The 16,499-nt window shown below is 40.0% G+C and overlaps 1 protein-coding gene across 2 annotated transcripts in view; it reads left to right on the forward strand.

Annotated features, from left to right (window-relative positions):
* The window catches only part of LOC136875237 (protein lin-9 homolog), a 172,498-nt gene extending 156,664 nt beyond the window's left edge, over positions 1-15,834 (forward strand). For both annotated transcript variants that reach the window (XM_067148871.2, XM_067148872.2), the window contains exon 9: positions 15,408-15,834. In XM_067148871.2, the coding sequence (XP_067004972.2) occupies positions 15,408-15,599 (192 nt within the window). In that variant the 3' untranslated portion in view covers positions 15,600-15,834. The remainder of the gene's footprint in view (positions 1-15,407) is intronic.
* Positions 15,835-16,499: the final 665 nt, after the last annotated feature.

Here is a 16,499-nt window from a genome sequence, read left to right on the forward strand (position 1 = left end):
GTTCTCTTGTTTTGACATAAATATGTTTTATTGCTGGGGTCATCTGAAAATTTGCATCACTAAATTAGTGATACAAAATGTGTGACATGATGTTACCTAGTAGCTGTGCATGCTGTGATGTGATGGATGGCCATGAATGAGGGATGTATTATCAAAGAGGGATGTTAGAGTACAGTTGTTGATGTGATCTTACAAGCTGTCATGTATTGAAAAGCTTATTTATGATCATTTGTTTTTACCTAAAGGGACTTTTGACACCATTTAAAAATTAAAATGTACAATCATTCCTCATTATACACAATCTCAATTTACGTGTTTCTGCTATAACACGATTTTTAAAATATGCATAATTATATTGAATATGAAAAAAAATATCAAAATTAGGTTACCAGTTCACAATCACCTTGTGGGTGATGTCATGACTGAGTGCTGCAAGGCAGTGTGTAGTCAGTTTCAAAGAGAGCGCTGAGTAGCTGTGTTGGGTGTCTTAGTGTTGACTGGTGGCATGTGGTCTGAATTAAAGAGAGTGTTGAGTTAGCAAGCTGTGTTTTATTGTTTCTAAAAACATTATGGAGAAAAGAAAAGGTGATCAAAATTCATTCAAAAGCAAAAGGCAAAGGAAAGTAATAACACTTAAAGAAAAGCTGGAAGTTACAAAGCGATATGAATGCAATAAGCGCACTGTGGACATTGTCAGAGCTACAGGAATCTCAGAATCAACCCTGAGAACCATAAGAAGTCGAGCAGAAAAAATTAAAGCTGCAAAAGTGCGACCAGGATGACGTCACCAAGATAACACAAATAAGGGAGCCAATTGTGAAGAAAATGGAAAGAATGTTGGCCCAATGGATTGAATATCAAACTAAATGTTCTATCCTAATGTCCAGTTTTGTTATTCAGCCCAAAGCAAAAGCTCTGTTTAAAGAACTGAAAGCTTCCTATCCAGACCCTGAAGTGCAATCTTTTGCTGCAATTGCTGGTTGTGTTGAACGTTTCAAGGAATGACATGGATTCCATAACCTTTAAGCTAACAGGGGAGTCTGCAGCAGCAGATGTTGTTGCGCTGAAAATTTTCCTACACAATCACAAGCAATGATTGAGGAGCATGGATATTTGCTACAAGTGCTCAATCTGGATGAAATGGGTTTGTTCTGGAAACATATGCCAAGCAGTTTCACACTGTCCAATTTGTAGGCTTTTTATTTTTTCTTGAAACATTCCCTATCTTCTATCTAACCCATATTACAATACATTCACTTAACATGTTTTCTTCACACACAAAGAAAGAGGGGGGGGGGGGGGTAGAAGAAGAACAGAAGTAAGCTAAAAACTCAGGCTGCAAATTAGAAGAGCAAATAACCAGTTCTTGACTTGACTTATTTCCTTTAATTTCAGGTGGAACATAGGGCCTTGATGAAATGTCTCCAGTTTGTTCTATCTGCCGCCAATACTTTCACCTCCCTCCATGTCTTGTTAACTCCAGCAATCTCCTTGTCTATGGTTCTCTTCCAGGTAATCCTCGGTCTGCCTTGCCTGTGACTGCCTTGTGGATTCCAGCTCAATGCCTGCCTTGTGATATTTTCTTGTGGTCTTCCCAGGGTGTGCCCAATCCATCTCCATTTTCTTCTCATTATCTGTTCCTGTATGGGACTTTGACTTGTGGCCTCCCAAAGTTCTTTGTTTGAGATGGTCTGTGGCCACCATATTCTCAAAATGTACCTCAAACATCGATTTATAAAAGTCTGTAACCTTGTGGTAATGTCTTTGGTCACTTTCCGGGTCTCACTTCCATCTTCCATACAGTAACACAGATTTAACATTTGAGTTGAATATCCTTAGCTTCGTTTTTATACGAATGTGAGGAGATCTTCATATTGGTTGTAACTGTGCAAAATCTCCTTTGACCGGGCGAGTTGGCCGTGTGCGTTAAGGCGCGCGGCTGTGAGCTTGCATCCGGGAGATAGTAGGTTCGAATCCCGCTATCGGCAGCCCTGAAGATGGTTTTCCGTGGTTTCCCATTTTCACACCAGGCAAATGCTGGGGCTGTACCTTAATTAAGGCCACGGCCGCTTCCTTCCAACTCCTAGGCCTTTCCTATTCCATCGTCGCCATAAGACCTATCTGTGTCAGAGCGACGTAAAGCCCGTAGCAAAAAAAAAAATCTCCTTTGGCTTTGTTAATACGACTCGCTACATCTCTAAAAGCACCTCCATCCTTGCTTACCATGCTTCCTAAATAGCAAAATTCCTCTACCCTCCTATATCCATTCCATCTAGAGTCAAGCTAGAATTGTTACTATGATTCATGCGCATTTCCTTAGTCTTTTTGTTATTAAAGCCTACTTCTTTAGCTTCTATTTTTAAGTCATTTAGTTTGACTTCCATGTCCCGAAAACATTCTTCAAGAAGACAGAGATCATCCACATATTCCAGTTCTTCCAATCGGTTATTAAATCCCCATTGAATGCTACGCTTTCTATTCGTTGCCTCTCTCCGCATACAATCCATTGTCATGATAAATAAGATTGGCGACAGTAGACATTCTTGTCTTACTCCAGATTTTACAGCAAAAGGTTCAGACAGCTTCCCTTTATGTTCTACTTGACAAGTATATCCATCATACATTGCCTGTGTAAGACGGACTATCTTTTGTGGAATTCCAAACTTTTCCATAGCCTTCCACATTTTCTTGCGTTTGAAAGAATCAAAGGCCTTTTCAGAATTAATGAAAAGTATATACAGAGATGTCTGATACTCAGTAAATTGTTCAATGGTTAGCCTTAGTGTGTTAATCTGATCCACAGTAGACCAACCTTCTCTGAAACCTGCCTGTTCTTGACGTAGTGTCAACGGCTATGCTTATTCTATTCAGTATGACTCTTGACATCACTTCCCCCATATGAGAGCAACATTATTCCCCTCCAGTTATTGCAATCTGGAAGGCACCCTTCTTCGGTATCTTGATGAGGACACCCTTCTTCCATTCCTCAGGAAGATGTTCTTTGTTCCATGTTAGTGTTAGAAGTGGCTCCATGATTTCCACTGTTAAATCTGGATCTGCCTTTAGGGCTTCTGGGATAATGTTATCTACACCTGGTGCTTTGCCACTCTTCATTTGTTTCACTGCTTGTGCAATCTCTTGTTGTGTTGGTGGTTTTACCGAGATGTCTGGATCCTCCAAAATGGTTTCAACTTCTTCAGTTCTTGATTCCTCACCAAGATTATTGAGTACTTCCATGATGTGATGTTTCCATCTTTGCAATTGTTGTGTCTCAGATGTCAAGGCTACTATGTTTGCATCTCTGACTGGTTTCTCCCCTGAAAAATTCCTCCTAGAAAGCTTTCTCATAATGGCATATACTTCTTTCCTGTTGCGGACTCTTGCTTCTGCTTGTGTTGCACGTTGGTCTGTAAACACTTGTTTAACTGGCCTCACTTTCTTTTTAACCTCCTTGTTGGGCTCCCTGCATTTTTCCATTGCTACTGCATTCTGGTTTCTTGTTCTACTGGAGTTGACGAGTGCCTTTCACTCTCTCCGCTTTTGGATTGATTCCCAAGTGTCGTCCGATATCCATTCTTTCCTCGCTGGTTCTCTGTAGCCCACTATCTCTTCACATGTGTCATGAAAGAGTTCCTTAATTGTGTTCCAATTAGTAGATATTTACCTCTTCATCTGGTTGTTCGGCGAGGGCTTCAAACCTGTTCTTCAAATGTATCTTAAATTCATTTTGCACCTCCAGTTTCCCAAATTTCCCGGAGTAGAAACATTTCATTCGTACTGCTGCCTGTTTTACTGGTGTTGCCATCTAATATCAGCAATCATAAGGTGATGGTCGCTCCCTACATCTGCTCCACCTTTATTCCTCACATCCAGGAGTGAATGGTCTCCATCTTTTACTTATTGCCAAGTGATCAGTTTGGTTTTCTGTCCGGAGATCAGAGGACACCCATGATATCTTGTGGCAGTTCTTATGTGGAAACAATGATCCACCTATAACCAATCCAAAATTACTACATAGGTCTGTGAATCTCTGGCCATTATTATTTTCTTCTCCTATTCCGTGTCTACCCATGATGGTTTCTCTTCCTTCATTTTCACTACCGATTTTTGCATTTAGATCTGCCATCAATACCACAATATCCTTCTTCTTTATCCCTGCCAGTGTTGATGTCAGCCTATCATAAAACTCCTTCTTTTCTTCCTCTTCTGCTACCTCTGTTGGCACGTAACACTGTACTATGGTCACAGGTCTAACTTTGATTCTTATTCGTACAGTAATTATCCTATGTAATACAGGGGTCCATTCCATTATGCTATTTTTTGCTGCTTTCTTTGTAAGACACCCACTCCACTTGAATGCTGATCATTTTCTTTTCTTCCAGAGTAAATGAAGACACCACCCTCTTCCGTCCTCACCTCTCCATAGCCTGTCCATCTTGTTTCACTCAACCCAAGTATCTCCCTTTTATACCTTTTCATTTCTCCCATTACTTCTCTCAGTCTGCCAGTTTCATGCATAGTTTTCACATTCCAGAATCTGATTCGTGTCCTGTATTTCATTGCAAAAGTTGTCTCCATGAAATCCAGCCAGCATAAATTTTGTATGGTTTCTGTAATGAGTTTAATTCAGATGTGCGAGTTATTAGCCCACAACACCCTAAGTCCAATGGTGGGGCTGCCTCGTGTCTGCTCTAGACCGCAGGATTTTTCTGTAGGGGTTATCTCCCTTAGGCCCGGTTTCATCAACATGTTAAACGTATACTAACAAGTATTTAGTTAATACGGAGTTAAAAATATAACATCTTGGTACGTTTCTTGTGTTTCATCAAACTTTTCTTGTGAAATGTTAACTAGTCGACTGTTAACTCTCCCAACATTGCGAACTGGTGCGAATCAAGGAGGCAGTGGTATGAACATGCTGTTTTACAGCACACTCCGTTGCGCTTTTGTTTGAGTACAGCTGTTAAATATGGCGCGTGAAGTGAAACAGAGTCGTAGTTCTAATTTTCCCTCCTTCAAAAAAGAGTTGTTAATTGAATTGGTTAGTAAATATATAGAAGTTATTGAGTGCAAGCGCACGGATGGCTTGATGATAAAAGAAAAGGACGAGGCATGGGAGAAAGTCCACAAGGGTTTCAATGGGGTTAACAGATACTTTTTTAGCAGGTATCTACTATCGTCTAACAGAATCACTTCGTTAATTGTCCCCACTTCAAACTGTGCTCTGATATGAGAGTTATTAAATATTGTACTGTCGTGTACAGAACCAGGCCACCTAGCAACTATATCCCTGATTTGGAGGTTAGCATCACTAATCACCTGAACATTAACAAGGAAATATCCCTTCCGATTATGATATATTTCAGCCCTGTTGCCTCCAGGTGATTGGATTCTTACATGTGTGCAATCTATTGCACGTAGAACACCAGGAAAACGGCTTATTTCATAGAAGTCGCGAATAATTTGCTGACGCTCTTCTACCGAAGCAAATTTTACATACCTCCTCCTCATGGATGCTATTGCTGCAGACACTCGACAAACGACTCCATTAACAGTGGCTTTAGAAATTCCAGCATTGTCTCCGACAAAAAAAAAAAAAAAAAAAAACCAGTAGCAAAAAATCGTAATGTTATCAGTACCTGCAACATTGGAGAAAGAGGTTTCTCTTCGTAGGATATTCCAACCTCACTCAAATTTCGTCAACAACCTTAGCAACGACTATTTTCAATAACCTGTATCTATGAAGAAATTCTGCATCTGTCAAATTTTCAAAGTCATTATGTCACTGAACTCTTCTTCGATCAGGATTATTGTGTAAAAGATCTAAATAAAGCAAGTCCACATCTAAAGGGAGATTCACAGCAGCCATTTTGGAACAGGTTGCTAAATGCTAATGTTAGCCATTTAACATGGGAAATGCCTGATGTTAACTTTAATACGCAGTTTAACATATGTTAACGTTAACACTTATTGATGAAAAGCAAATTTTCTTAAACTGTATGTTAAAATGATTTAACACCTTGTTAAGTACTAACATGATTGTGTTGATTCAACCGGGCCTTACCCTTTAAAGATCCCTCTTTACAGCAAGGCAGTGGTTTCTTCTTTGTTTATCTCCAAGAAGAAGGGTTGCCTCCTTCGCCAGCTTCACCGTACCAAAGGACTCCTTCTCCGCCGTTGCTGCCATTGAGGTCTTCACCATAGCTCCGTTAGCCGTCACTTTTCAGGGTTCCTCTAGGGCCTTCACAGCTACTGTAGCAGCTATGGGGCACACACAGTCCCCACTGTACATCACCCCTACAGGCAATCCCCTACTTCATGCCGTTGCCCACCTCCCACGACGTTGGATGAGGGGTTGGCCTTGTGAGAGGCAATCAGTTCTTGAGTGCCTTAATATCTCCTGTGAATCTTAAAAGGGTTAAATACACATGATCCATCTGTGCTTTTAGAACTTATACATTTGAGAACAAATATTACATTGCCTTTTATTTTCTGAAACTTCTATGCATTCTCCCAGGCCAAGATAGCCATAAATGTATACTAAAAATATTAAAAAACCAAACCAAACCAAACCCCATGGCACTACAGCCCTTGAAGGGCCTTGGCCTACCAAGCGACCGCTGCTCAGCCCGAAGGCCTGCAGATTACGAGGTGTCGTATGGTCAGTACGACGATTCCTCTCGGCCGTTATTCTTGGCTTTCTAGACCGGGGCCGCCATCTCACCGTCAGATAGCTCCTCAATTCTAATCACGTAGGCTGAGTGGACCTCGAACCAGCCCTCAGGTCCAGGTAAAAATCCCTGACCTGGCCGGGAATCGAACCCGGGGCCTCTGGGTAAGAGGCAGGCATGCTACCCCTACACCACGGGGCCGGCACTAAAAATATTACATTCAATAAATTATGGGCAGAAGGGCACAGATCTTTCTCACCCACCATAAGTTGAAGACTCAGGCTCAAATGTTTCTGCTAACCATCTGGGGTAAAACAGGCCTCTTATCAACTTTATCCCCCTTGTACATACGTCTATGCTATTCACTCATTCATATTGAGTGGGAGACCTACTACTTTCTGACCCACCTGGTTCACCAAGAACCCACAGCGTATTATTGTTCTCAGTGAAATGTGACGTAAGGAGCGTACTTAGCCCTTTTCTACAGTGAGTATATTGATACAGTGCGGTTAAATTGGTTCGATTTCTGATTGGCCGCTTTAGGAGTTGTGCTCGATTCACCATATTCCTCCCTAGCGCTGTATTGTAAACACATCGTCTTAATGGTGGTAGTTCACAGAGTAGGTAATAATAATAATAATAATAATAATAATAATAATTTTGTGTGGCTATTTCTAGCTGAGTGCAGCCCTTGTAAGGCAGACCCTCCGATGAGGGTGGGTGGCATCTGCCATTTGTAGGTAACTGCGTGTTCTTGTGGTGGAGGATAATGTTATGTGTGGTGTATGAGTTGGCAGGGATGTTGGGGACAGCACAAATACCCAGCCCCCAGGCCACTGGAATTAACCAATTAAGGTTAAAATCCCCGACCCAGCCGGGAATCGAACCCAGGACCCTCTGAACCGAAGGCTGACCATTCAGCCAACGAGTCAGACACAGAGTAGGTGAAAATGCCAGTTTGTTGTGCGTTCGGCTGTACCAACAGGCCAGATATAGGGCTTATCATGAAGGTATTGTACTAAACAATTAGTGTCAGCAGAAAGTGCAAGTTAAATACCTCAACATTTCAGGAAAGCGAGCCCAAGCTTGATCCCCAGTAAAAAGAATTGTATGTATTATTTGTTGGGTTATCAAATTAAGAACCCCATGTGAGTGGGGGACGCAGGCAAAGAATACACCCACGGTATCCCCTGTCCGTCATAGAGGCAACTAAAAGGAGCGACCAAGAGATGATGGATTTTGAAACATGAGATCACCTGTGATTAGCATCATCGTGGGTGGATCACTATGGGTTTACAGTACCCGTGCTTAATACCACTTTGTGAGGAATACCATGGGTCTACGTTACCTGCAATTAGTACCATTAGCAGAGGTGCCAACTATTACGGATTGTCCGTAATTATTACGGATTTCCCCTCAAGATTACGGGATTACAGTCAAAGGGGAAATTATTACGGAGAAGCTGACATTATCACGAAAAAATCATTTTCTGCGGAAAGAAAGAAAATAAGGAAAAATGTTCAATCCTTTCGAGCCTTTCTCCTAAATGGTCCCCGTTTGATTGTTTGTGAGTTGGCAACGATACTTATTCGATCGTAAGTTCCTTTTCCTACCCGTAAGCGTTGTAAAATTCATTGTGAATGAGGGAGCTCAGGAGCTGATCTTTTCCACTATAAACCCTTCAGTAATGTTGCATTTGCTATGTTAAGTGTACTGACAGTTGACAGAAAGATTGAGAAAGAAGTGAGGCCTACATTAAGCACATCTGCACTGGAATTGCTTGTGGTTGAGAAGACAAAAATGTCATCACAGTGGGAAGGATGCTTCAAGAAAAACTACAGTGAAAAGGAGCTGCTGCGTGAGAAACAAGGAACAAGGAATATTTTTTTACAGAATTAACAGGTTGTGTGCAAATGTTATTGTGTAATATGATATTCTTTCGAATAGATTGCTAGAGGGAAGGGAAAAAGGGGTGTCATTATCGAGAAGGAAGGAGCGCGCTTTGGACTTGACTCTAAATTTTTCTGGGGGGGGGGGGGGCGATTACTGATAATCCGCTTCAAATGTTGGCACCTCTGCATTAGGTGAGAAACACCATGGGTCTGGGCATTGCCTGTGATTAGTACCACTATATGAGGACACCATGGATCTACTTTGCCTATGATTAGCACCACTATGTGAAGAACACCGCGGTTCTGAGCAGCTCCTGTGTTTAGTACCACCATGTGAGGAATACCATGGATCTGTGTTACCTATGAGTGGTGCCATTATGTGAGGAACACCATAGGTCTGCGTTACATGTGATTAGTACCACTATATTAGGAACACCGTGAGTCTATGTTACTTGTGACTAGTACCGCTACATGAGGAACACCTGTTGCCTGTGGGTAGTACCATAATGTGTGATACACCGTAGACCAGGCGAGTTGGTCGTGTCAGCAGCTCTGAAGATGGTTTTCCATAGTTTCCCATTTTCACACTGGACAAATGCTGGGGCTGTACCTTAATTAAGGCCACGGCCGCTTTCTTCCCAATCCTAGGCCTTTCCTATCCCTTCGTCACCATAAGACCTATCTGTATCGGTGCGACGTAAAGCCAATCGCAAAAAAAAAAACCACCATGGGTCTACATACTATGTGAGCAACACCACGAGTATACGTAGCCTGTGATGAGTACCTCTGTATGAGGAACACCACGGATCTAGCTGGCGCCCATGATTAGCACCTCTTTGTAAGGAACACCAGGGGCCTATTCCACAAAAGTATGGTCTTGTACATTACAAGTAAATTCTCTAGTAACTAGTACAAATACCAGAGTTTCTGTTCCACAAAAGAATTTTCTACAGTTGTACTTTACTACTCCATACTTAAAAATTACCAGTGAATTTTTATAGGTATGTTCCACAAAAGTACTAGTACTTGTAACTTACTAGTGAATTGGTAAGTACAGTTAAACCTGACTTATACGTATATCAAGGGGAAGAGAAAAAAACTACTTGTAACTCAGAATTACTTAGAAATCAGACTTACACAATACATTACATATTTACTGAAAATCCAATTGAATAGACCTACATGTGTAGATCCTTGCATAATAATAAATACATTAAGACAGAACATATTATTTTGAACTTGGTCCAGCCGTAAAGAAATCAAATAGTTTGGCTTGTTTCACTTTTCTTGCATTAAGAGTATAAACCTCCTTTTGCAAACTTAGTAATGAATTCAAAGCATTTTCACTACAACTTTTCGCACTGATGTAACGGCTACACGCATCGATTGCACATAACACTTTACTCAGTTCAGGTGTTTCAAGATTCAAATCGCTATCTCCATCTCAATCACTGTCACTATTGCTTGTAGCTGGTCCGTCACCACCGCGTTGTTGGCATATGTAAGCAATAATATCTTCATCCGGTTGTTCTCCACATACAGCCAGATTATTATTGAAATACACAAAAATTTCAAATTCTACACCCTTCGGTAGCATTGCTCATTGCCAGACAAAACTTCGTCCCCATAATCATCATTAGAGGCAGCCTCTTCTAGTAAGACACCAGCTTTGTGGAAACAGTTGCTGGTTGTGGAGAATGACACCATGCCTTGTAGCAAATTAATGGAGAGAGGTTCATTTCCTGCATCACTCAGTGTTATAAATGCTGAACCAGCATTTTGCTGTAATGCACTTTGTAATTTGCAATGATACCCAAATCAAGCGGTTGTAGAACAATGGTACAGTTAAAAGGAAAAAAATTCAACTCGGACATTCTCCAGAACGATTTGAGGTGGATGTACTGCACATCGATCCATAAGAAGAAGGTTCTTCTTCTGTTTCTTTTTCATTTTAATGTCCAGCTTTTTCAACAACTACTCCATTAGAAGCGTAACATCTAAGAATTTCTGTTGGATTGATATTCAGTAGGTTTTGTTTTTGCACCCTTATAACACCTCGGTTTCTTCAATTTTCCTATCACAAGTGGAGGAAGTTTGTCAGATCCATCTGCATTGGTGGTGAGAAGTACTGTTACACTAATTTTACTATTCTTCCCTCCATGGCAAGAGTGACCTTTTTCAGCTATTGTTTTATTAGGAAGGAGATTGTAGAATAGGCCGGTCTCATAACAATTGTAGTTTTTTGGAGGGTTGACAATCACTTACGATACCCGGCAGAACCTCTTCTTTCTAGTGTTGCACCGTGACATCATCCACAGCTTTTGAGTCACCGCAAATTGTTCTCCCTGTGATTCCATGACAATCTTCAAATCCTTGCAACCATCCTGATGAAGCCTTGAAATCGGCAGTGATACTCATCATTTTAGCTAAATCTATCGCCTTTGCCTTCAGCATGTCACCACTAATTGCTAGAGCTGCAGCCCGCTTTTGCTGGAACAACGTGAAAACTGCTTTCTCCAAATCTATGTACCTTGCGTGGTATAAGCAATCCTTGAGTCTGAAGCAATTTCAGTTATTGTTTGGTGTGGATTAGCGTCCACTTCTCGTATACATTTTACTTTTTCATCTAGGGTATAACTTTTCCTTTTTCTGTTCTCCATGGCTAATCAAAAGCAACTGAATTATAAAACGACTTCTCAACAGTAAATACCAGATACCAGCACTATGGACATTTCACTTCTCCGTTGTCCCTACGAAATAAATTCTCATATTCAAACAACTTTACTGTATTTTCTTTTTTCTCCACACCGAAACTGCTCACTTTGTTTGTAATGTATCTTAATCTTTGGCGGCATTATGAAGGTCAAAAAACGACGAAGGTAGAGGAGGAGCGAGATAGAGAGCGAAGAGGACTCGCTCAGTTGGCCTTTGTTAAGCCGCCAGTAAGTAAGGGTCAACAATGTCACTCGGCGAAACTCTTTGTGTTCTGTTACAGCACCGAAACCCGACCGCTCTACTTCCGCCTACGCCGACAAAGAGGCAACTTCGCAAATACAGTAGTTTATTTTAAAAAAGCACGTGCTCATTACAATTATGCAAAACTAAGTTATATTTCACTGACACTTGATACGTATAACAGCGAATTACGCATAAACGGATTACGTATAAGTAAGGTTTAATTAACACGCTTTTAAATTACATTTTGCCGGGACCTAAAGGAAATTACGTACAAATACAAATTACGCAGAACTGAGGTACGTATAAAGCAGGTTCAACTGTATTCTCTACCAGTGAAAGGACAATAATATATAAATGTACTAGTGCTATTTAAATATACTTATGAAACATCCTACGAACAGAAATAAATCTCTCTCTGCTAAACAACAGTTAGGCCTACTAACAACACTGCCTCGGCTAGGAAATGGTGGTCAGTACCATGGTATTGCACATATGCATGGGATGGCAAAATCTTCGGTCTGTAGGTCAATTCATTCTGTGGTAGCTGTAATAAATGATATAACATTTCCTCAAATTGTTCGTTGACCTGAAAATACTGAACAAACATGTTCCAAGAAGGACATTCCTGGAATCATTAATTCCAAATAATTCCAATCATTAATCCAACTTTTCCCCTCAGAAGCTCCATGAGCTTTTCCAAATCAAATATTTCCATCCAACCCTTTATTTTGTCTTGTTTTTTCAGACTCTCGCTGAATGCACCGAAATGAATATCTTTCTATTTCCCTCAAAATGAATAACTTCCTTTCTTGACACCATTTTAACAATTCATGCAGAGTGTGCAATTTTGTAACAATTAAGTTTGGCGGCCGAATGTCGTTATTAGCGGCATCTGATTCCAAATGACAGACCAAGGTGGGTATGTCAGACTATCGTGGAACATATGCGAGGATCGCGGAAGAACAGAATGGGTGATAATAAAGGAGTAATTTTCTATCATCAAAGAAATTAACTGAAAAATAACATTGTAGCATTGAGAAATTCACAGAAATATTAGAGTTCTTTGAATCATTGCTACATAACTTAAAATACGATATTAAGATTAATGAGGCAAGCATAACCTAATTCAACGAATGGAATATGAAGATAAACAGCTGATTCATGCTATGACGTATGTTTTTTGATATGTTGTCACTTGTAAAACTTGTAACAATTCACTAGTAATATACAAGAGACTATCAGTCTTTTGTGGAACAGAAATGTACAACTCTATACATTACAAGAACCCACACTAGTAACTTGTAATGTACAAGACCATACTTTTGTGGAATAGGCCCCAGGGGTCGGTGTTGCTTGTGAATTGTACCATTACGTGAGGAACCTCGTGGGTCTGCTTTGCTTGTGAGTAGTACCTTATGTGAGGAACACCATGGGTCTGTGTTGCCTGTGAGTAGTTCTGTTGTGTGTGACATTCCCTGGGTCTACATTATCTGTGATTAGTACCACCATGCAAGGAACACCATGATTCTTCATTACCTGTAATTAGTACTACTATAGCAGAAACATCATGGTTCTGCTTTACAATTGATTAGTACTATCACATTATGAGGGGCCAGTGACCTGGATTTTGGACCTCTTTGAACAACAAGCATCTTCCCAAAAAATAAGGCACTGTGAATTGGAAGCACCAATTGTATTGGATTCGTTGTCATTTTTTCATCATCATTCGTTTTAGTTTCTAGTCAGTGGATACGTTTTGAAGTTTTAATTATCATTTCCTTTTGTTGCACCTCGTATCATTAGCTATTAGGCCCCTTTAAACATAATCATCTAATTAAGAGCATTATGGAGAATTCCAGGCACTGTGAGGAATCTTTAAAGAGTTTAGGTAGTTCAGAGCCCTCTGGCTTACCTTATGAGAGATTAACTTGAATTTAATATTTCAAAAAGAGCACCTTATGGTTTGTAAATGAGTTTGTGTTTCAAGTTGTGTCAGAAGTTGAAGAATTGTTTTCCAGCTATATTGATGTCAATATAAAGTCACAAAGCAAGTCTGTTGACATAAAAATATTTTTGGTATCTAAAGTAAAGAATTAAGTTTCTGCAATTTCGATGCCTGTCATGATTTATTGAACACATTCATAATGAAGAACATTGTATTTAGGATAAAAATAGATTCGAGAAGAAAGAAAATAAAGGAAATGCCAAGAATACAAGTTCTTGGTAGGAATTTCTTTACTTTCATCTACCTCAAGCCAAAACTCTATTGTATTCAAGTATTTTGCTGTTTGGTGTAAGTAATATTTTTTCTCTGGGTTACCAGTAAGTCTGTATTGTGAGAAACAACACCAAGGTCACGTGCAATGTCAACAATTGAAGGTTTCAGTACTTTCAGGGTTTCCCCAACAACAACAAAATGCCTGTCTTTTGTGTAGTATTTATATCGTGTGGAAAGCGTGACCACAGTTTATCCGTCAATTTTACAGTAAAATTTGTTCCTCTTTGGCGTATGTTAAAATCAGTGTCAGTTATGATTCTGTGCCTAGTCACTTGTGAGAGAATGACATAGGAAAGGATACCCAGGAGGATGCAAGAAAAGGAGATAAAAGGAAAACAATCAAGAGGAAGACCCAGAGACAGGTGGATACAAATAGTGGAAGAGTGTATACGGAGAAGAAGAGAGGACTGGGCAGGAGTGAAGAGGGAGAAGTGGTGGGAGGACAAGAGATGTAGAGGCTGATGTTCCAAGCAGACCTGGCCAACAGTTGGAAACTGCAGATGATGACGACGATAATGATGATGATCGCTGGATAAGAGGCAGGTTTGCTACCCCCTAGACTGCAGGACCAGCAGTTGGGAATTTTGCTCTACCAAGGGAGTCAACGCTGGTCAATCTGCCATAGTGATGAGTTTTTGTCATCTAATTGTTTTTCCACTTTGCTGTTCCATGCTTGTATATCCAAATGTTGGGAGCTTCAAAGTCTATTGGACCACGGTATGTGAACTTCCCCCCCGTGGATGGGGATGGTAGAATGCATCCACGGTATCCCCTGCCTGTCGTAAAAGGTGCTTTCATCTTGGGAGCTTGTGTTGGCAACCATAAGTCCAGAAGTCCCCCAGCTCTCTCTGGCATTGCTTCCAATTATGTACTTGTGTCAGGATCCTCACTTTCATCTTTCCTATCCCACCTCTCTTGGTCAACTCTTGTTCTTTTCTGACCCCAAAGGTATTAGGTTTGTGAGTCCTTGGGATTCTTTCATTTTCACACCCTTCATGGCCCTTCCCTCTCATTTGCTGATACCTTCATTCTTTGATTTGTTGGACCTCTTCCATTTTCCCTTCTGATAAGTGTTAGTAGAAGATCATTGCCCAGTTGTACTTCCTCTTAAAACAATAATCACAGGAAACTTTTTATCATCATCATTATGTCTATTGTGAAAGCCTAAGCTCTTATACTAATTTTTTTTCTTATCTACTTCTCTCCGTAGCCATGCATGTAGAATCACATTGAAATGCACATCAAAGGAAGATCAGACGATTAAGTTGACACCATGGTAACTTCCAGCAGCTATCCAAAAAGAGGCATTATCGCAGGCTTTTCCTAACTCTAGAAATTCTGGAATAGCACATTATTCAAGTCCCTTAGTACCAGTTATATGAGCATCAATTAATTACTGTTCCACATCTCTAAAAACACCTCAGTAATAAGCATATAAAAAATATTCATACATAATTATTTTGGCTGTTGACCAGGATGTCCCATCCTATCGTACTAAAGTGACAACAAAAGCAACATATTATTTTCGCTTAGCTTCTTATTCAAGAGCTTGTGAATTGATTGTTTTAAGATTTAAATGTGTTGAATTTTCCTGCGTTTCTTTTGCAGAGTTTGTCTGAAGCAGATCGCAATGCTTATGAGCTTAAGGTGCTACAAGAATCAATGGAAGAAATCCGTTCTCGTCTGAATCCTCAAAACCAGCAACATTTCCAGAACTGTGTTGAAATTCATATGCAACATATCCAGATGGGATTAGGCCAGTGTGGAACTCTGCATCCATTCATGGTGCAGCGTGTTTGAGTGGATGGTTCCTTTATCTGCTCTCATGACTGATGAAGATAAAGGAGTAAATTTATGTAAATTCAGATTTACTTTCCTATTGCAGCTTGTAGTAAAAGTTGTTTGCTGCTGACTGAAGATGATTTCCTAAGTATCACTATGCTTACCAAAGGTGGTTTGTTCATCATCCACTGAAATCTCAGGATGTACATTCATTGGTTATCTATGGATTTTCTTGAGACATATTTTTTGTGGAAGAGAGAGAGAGAGAGAGAGTGTGTGTGTGTGTGTGTGTGTGTGTGTGTGTGTGTGTGTGTGTGTGTGTGTGTGTGTGTGTGTGTCACGTAAGATATTCAAGCAAGTCTTTTCTATTACTATATATGATTTAATGCCACAGTGTTACTGAATTGTGGTTATAAGCCACCAGCTGTGTATGCAGTTACTGCAAAATCTATTTCTTTAAGGTTGAATGTTTTATTATAGTGACCTACATCTTTCATTCTGAAAGATCAGTATTTACCCACATAGTGGATTGTTGTGATACCCAGGAGGTTAAATTCTCCACCATTAAGCTTTACATTCTGTAGCATTCCTTGTTCCTGAATTTTCCCTCTCAGAACAGTTATATCTGGAAGTGATTTTATAAAAGTGTTGAAACACAAATACCAGTTGAGTCTTCAAGGTACTATGTAACGTTATATTTAGAAATAAGAGAGTAACAAAACTGTTTTATATTTGGATATCTTCTTTGACAATGCTCATGCTCAACTAATTTCAGTATAACTTTACCAGCTTTAGTCTCTTAAATAGATCTTAAAGAGTAGATGATATGTAGATCTTTATTTCTATTGTACTGGTGTACAAAAGCAGTTTTATTTCATCTGGAAAGTTTTCTTGAAGATCATAAGATAATGAGTTTGA

This window comes from Anabrus simplex, chromosome 1 (genome assembly GCF_040414725.1).
Source record: "Anabrus simplex isolate iqAnaSimp1 chromosome 1, ASM4041472v1, whole genome shotgun sequence".
NCBI classification, from domain to species: Eukaryota; Metazoa; Arthropoda; class Insecta; order Orthoptera; family Tettigoniidae; genus Anabrus; species Anabrus simplex.